Raw genomic sequence first — 5,874 nt, 5'->3', positions numbered from 1 at the left:
GATACCAAAACGGGGATATTGGGGCTATTACCAGTCAACTAAAATTAATATTCGCGCAATAGCAATACACTAAGGAAGCTGTTGATATAACTGGCAAGGAAAGAGTTCTTGTCTTAAATGTCTGATTATCTCATCGAAATCTCCCTTCTTCTTGAAGTTCCTGCTTGTTAACCTGATGCTTCCTCATGGAGATTATTTAGACCCTGGAACTACATTCCACTGCTATCCACAAAAGATGTTTTCCCCTTTTATTGCTTTTGTGAATGGAATCATAGTTAAAATAATTTGGCTTTTTCTTTTAGGCAAGAATTTACAAAAGAAAAAAAAACTCCCTGAAGTCAAAGTGAAAACATCCATCCATCCATCCATTTTCTATACCGCTTATCCGTCAGGGTCGCGGGGGAGCTGGAGCCTATCCCAGCTGACTACGGGCGAGAGGTGGGGTTCACCCTGGACTGGTCGCCAGTCAATCACAGGGCCAACACACAAAGACAAACAACCACACACTCTCACACTCACACCTAGAGGCAATGTAGAGTAGCCAATTAACCTAATGTGCATGTTTTTGGTATTGTGGGAGGAAGCCGGAGAACCCGGAGAAAACCCACGCAGGCACAGGGAGAACATGCAAACTCCACATAGAAGGGCCCAGACTGGGATTCGAACCTGGAACCCTCTTGCTATGAGGCAACAGTGCTAACCACTGCACCACCGTGCTGCCAAAGTGAAAACAGATTTCTGCAAAATAATATAGATTAATTAAAAATATATAATGTAAAATAAGTGGTTGCATAAATATTCACCCCCTTTGTCATTTCTTGTCTTTGTCTCTTTTCCCTTCTTTTTTGGTCATTTGCACAACCCCATTTAATTTCACATGCTTACCCAGACTCCCAGCTGCCTTGTTTGCTTTTGTTGTATTATTTCTTTGTTTGAACTGTACATGTCCTGCCAGCCACTTTGTAACTTAGTCTTGAAAGTGTACACAGACTGTTATAACTATAATAGTAATTACTGCCCGTATATGCAAACCCCTTTAATGTCGATTTGATAGCAGCTATCCCAAGTCAAAGTTCGGACATTAATCTTATGAGTTTGGACCTGTAAAATTTCTGTATTGCTTCCAACACAGCAAAAGAAGGAATCAGATGGGTGCTGGCATCTCAGTTTTCATCTATCTCATCTCCTCATGCAGGAATATAAAATCAGCTTCAAAGTATAGCATTGAGTCTGTTAGGCAAAGATAATTGTTTTTATTTTATTTTATGGTAAAATCATCATTTTTTCAAAATGATGCAATGATCATAAAGTTTGTCCAAACCTAAGCATTGTTCCTAATCTTGTACCTCTTTAGAAATGCTACAGTGTAGTACAGTGTGAGTCATCCAGTCTTGAAATACAGGTTACAAATGGAATGCAATGTGCACCACTGAAGCTTTACACAGCTACACATGGTGTTTCACAGCATACTTAACTGCCTTTAGTTCTCAGAAAAGTTGTGATACTAGGATGTGTACAGGAGAAGTTTTATTTTGCACTGTATTGTCTTTTATTAAAATGTGGAGAGATATGAAGCTTCTAAATGTTTTTAATGTGAAGATAGTTGCTTTTGTTATGTGCTGTACTTTTTCCCCTCTTCCATTTTCAAAAACCTCGCACTCGCGTGTCTGTACTCCCCTGCAGCAGAGAAGTTGTAGGCATCTGGCCAAGAACTGGTGAGCAATGTCATCGTCATGTGAGAGTGCTTCTATCAGATACAAATACTGCATGTGTATAGTGGTCTGGTAGTGGCCCGTCTTACTGATACTGTTAGCAGTTTTATTTGTGCTGCACTTGAGCTTCAGAATGATTGGAAAAATGTAGCTTGTGAGGATGCTACCGCTTACTCAGGTAATAAAAGAGCTCAGGCTCTGGTTCCAAATGAAATTACCAGCACAAGATGGCAGCACTTATGTTTGAGATATTTTAGCCATATGGAAAGATTTCATTAATTAGTCAAGCTTTTGAAAAATTTGTCTTTGAGATTTTTACCTCCACAGCAATAAAATAGAAGTGAATGTAAGTCGGTTAAAAAAGTGACCTTTAAAAAGTCGACTGGTGTTATGTCGAACTGCTTGGACCCCAAACACAATGGACAACATACAATCACAAACACTATCATTTGTTCCCTTAAACCAATAAAATCAACAAAAGAAGGAGGACTTCAATTCATTCAACAATAAACACAGATGCATGTTTGATTGTTCACTTATGAAATATATTGTCATACAATTAGTTTCAGTGCTGGCTCCGGGCACACGTTGATGCACGACAACCACTGGATTTTCACCACTTTGTAAATTTCAGAATGATTTCCTCATTTGTGCGAGGAATGTAACATCCAATGCCTGCAAACAAGATCCGTATAGTCTGTTATAATGTGATTTACTGTAAAATTACAAGAAATACTGACAGACAGACAGTTTCATAGCGGACTTACCAACATCAGGTCTTATGATTTTGCCATCGTGAGTCTTGACCAGCAGCTCCCAGTATGTGTGGTCGGTATCGTTTCCAGCCACACCATTCACACTCTCCAGGTACGGGCCGTAGTTTTCATTCATAGTGTAGTTGAAACTACAGGACCAAACAGAAGAACAACTGATTGTTTGTGCTGCTTACAAGAAGAGAGCACACACAAGGCCTTTAAATTTTCAAGACTTTTGGTCTTGTTTAACTATGCAGCCTATTTAAGTGAAAAGGTGTTACCATAATAATATAATTATGCTCATTATTAAAAGCTGTAAATTTTCCACTCAGTTGACATATGCATACAAACAGCACTTCCTGGGAACAAGAAGATTTGTTCTGAGCCTAAAGGGTCGTAAGAAATCTACTGAAAAAAATATTCATTTACAATTATTGAAAAGTATTGTGTGAGATGAAGTACCAGCCAGCAAGATTATCTACTTAAGATTAGGTGATTTTGCAAATCAAGTTTCATGAAAAAAAAATATTGTCAAGTCAAGTCAACTTCATTTGTATAGCCCATTTTTACAAGCAGTTTGTCTCAAAGGGCTTAACATAACATCAGCAACATCCTCTGCCCTTCGACCCTCACATCGACTAAGGAAAAACTCCCAGAAAAACCTTTAACAGGAAAAAAGGGAAGAAACCTCAGGGTGAGCAACAGAGGAGGGATCCCTCACCCAGGACGGGCAGACGTGCAATGGATGTTGTACAGGCAGGAAAGCAGTTAACAACATGAGAATGACATTACTAAAAAGATAAGCAAAACAAAATCTCAACTGTTTAGTTTCATTTTTGATACCACCTCAATATGGTTTTAGCATTTCACAAGACTGAAATTATCATAATGAAATTATAATGAACTGCTGTAACATTCATGTATGTTTTATGTGCTGTTGAAAATCACTATCTTACGTAAAATTTGTATTGCTGGCCTTTAATCTTTCCATTGCACCCAGTAGGATCCCTCTGTAAGCCACCTGAGTGCTGTAGGTCATACGAGGGGTGTTTTCCAAGCTGTTCTCCACCACCAAGTCAATTGGAGAAAATTCAAGTTCTGAATTATAGACTGGAAAAAAGAGGATTTTTTAAAAATGTATATATATTAAATATCTATAATATATATATTAAAGAAATTTGAAATAATTTTCTATGAAGGATTCTGAAGCTTACTTCTGGTCAGAGTCCCAGGAAGCAGCAGCAGCAGCAGTGCCGCAGAGAGCAGAGCAGGCATTGTCACCATGGCTGTTGGACTGGAGGCTTGGCTGACTGACTGTAAGCTCACAGCCGCTGTGTTTTATTCTAGTTATCAGTGTTTACTTACTGGAGCTGAACTTTGTTGATCTTCATTTGAAAAAGCTGATAATGTTTTCCATAGAGCTAGTCCAAATGTCACCTTCATGTTAGGTTATGAAATAATGTTTGCACTGTTAAATTGTGGATTAAAGATTCTCTCATTACCGCTTTGGATTGGTGTTTCATTAACGTTGTTCATGCCAGCAATATAAAACTTTAGCACAACCTATGTAGAGACACACTGAGCAGCTGAGAGAACAATGAGCACAATCAGAGGCAAAGTAGCGTGACGTTATTAAGGTGAAACAACACTGGTTTCTTTTAACCATGGCCCCAGTTGTTCCTTAACCCAGTGTTTTTGTGCTTAAAGTGGAAATGGACAACTTTTTTTTTTTACAACTTATAATTAACAAGTTAATATTCATCGCACAGTGGTCATCGCGAAATGACATCATATGCACTTAGTTATAGTGGTTTCACTTAGCTATTCTGTCTGCCATGGAGCAGGAGTTTTCCTTGACAAATGAAAGTTTGATTTACAGAGCAAAGGAAGCACATTTGTCACTTGTCAGGAACAGGATTTCGTTTACCTGGTAGTTATCCCAAGGTAACCATGGAACAACCGTAGTATATGTGGAAAGAGCCCCATTGATGGAGAAAAGACTTGAGAGGGTTCAGTACTGACACTGAGTTGACATGGTTTCTATGAGATCAGTGACAAACGTAGTAACAAAACCTGAACACTTTACTAGGTATTTTACTCTGTCGTCATCGTAGTACTGAGATCAGAACTTTTAGTTTGAATTGGAATTCTTACAGCTGTTTCTTGTAGGGTAGCCAGGCTGCTGGTAGTAACCATGTTGCCAACAACACTGCTCACTAATGTTAGGAGCCAGAAATTAAATCAGAAGCTATGAGTACACCAGAAACAACGTTTGTTTCTGACTGATAGCAATAGCGACCTGGTTGTCTATGTGACAGTGGCATCAGTAATCACTTGGAAACACTAGGAAGTGAACAGTTGCCAGTTTCCATATTAAACTAAATTAACCTTTAAGTAAAAAACTAATGTTAATGAGGGCTGAAATCTAATCTATGATCTGTTTTGCTGTTGCTTGCTGTCAGCTTCATGAAGGCATGGTAAGGTGCTGGTAATACAGGACTTCATAGTGGTGCACTTCTATTGTGGGAGTAAAATCCAGATATTATCTGAACCCACAGATCCAGTTTGTTTGCCACATTTTCTTTATTCACTTGTACATGTTTTGTAAGGTAGTACATTACAAATTTTCCTGTATTGTTAATGAGGTTATTTGCCAGCAGGGGTCTCTGTAGGCATTCATTATATGCTCAGGAAATCCAGAGGACATTAAATTGTTAAATTATTACATTAATTGTTAATGTACTTTATTAAACATATTTTAATTCTCATTACAGCCCTGTAAAGCATAAATTAACCTGAACCTTTGCCTGCCTTCATACTTGAGTCAGTGATGTGTCATTAAGGTATATTTCAAAGACTCAACTTTGAAGCATTTAGTTTTTCAGTTATTAAAGTAAACAAACAAAAACTGTTTTACGTAATCATTAATGTGGGTCTATGCACACTTGAAATATAAACAGGCTCTTTTCTTATCAACCTACCTTATATAATGGTTTCTAAGAAGGAACAAGTAAAAATTTCCTAATGAGCCAATAACACCATTATATATCAGATTAAAGTGCACATTAGATAAGAAAATATGTTTGCTTTATTATTAACAAAACAGCGAAATGTCTTTCACACTGACGTGTGACACACAAAGGACACTGTCAGTGCCAATGTGACACATGTTACGTGCTGAACAAACAACAAATCCACTACATGTACCTTTTCTCATACCAAACAAATAATACTTACCACCTTACACTGGTTCCACACAAAGCTTGTGTCAAAGCACAGAATTCACTTCAGATTTATAGAATTACATCTTCTGTATATGGAGAATGAAACTGGCCACATTTATTAATAAACAATTAGAATTAATTTGAATAACTGTGGTAGAAAGTGTATGGTATAACAATTGGTAT

The 5,874-nt window shown here is 37.7% G+C and overlaps 1 protein-coding gene across 1 annotated transcript; it reads right to left on the bottom strand.

Annotated features, from left to right (window-relative positions):
- Positions 1-1,542: 1,542 nt before the first annotated feature.
- Positions 1,543-3,986, bottom strand: tcnba (transcobalamin beta a). Its single transcript, XM_046388406.1, has 4 exons — positions 3,682-3,986; positions 3,424-3,577; positions 2,480-2,616; positions 1,543-2,387 (listed from the first exon to the last, which is right to left on the bottom strand). The coding sequence occupies exons 1-4, from the start codon at positions 3,749-3,751 to the stop codon at positions 2,326-2,328; spliced, it is 423 nt and encodes a 140-aa protein (XP_046244362.1). The 5' UTR covers positions 3,752-3,986; the 3' UTR covers positions 1,543-2,325.
- Between the last annotated feature and the right edge of the window lie 1,888 nt (positions 3,987-5,874).

This window comes from Scatophagus argus, chromosome 5 (assembly GCF_020382885.2).
Source record: "Scatophagus argus isolate fScaArg1 chromosome 5, fScaArg1.pri, whole genome shotgun sequence".
Taxonomy (NCBI): domain Eukaryota; kingdom Metazoa; phylum Chordata; class Actinopteri; family Scatophagidae; genus Scatophagus; species Scatophagus argus.
Note: the sequence above shows the minus strand (reverse complement) of the source record. Positions and strands in the feature narration are given on the sequence as shown.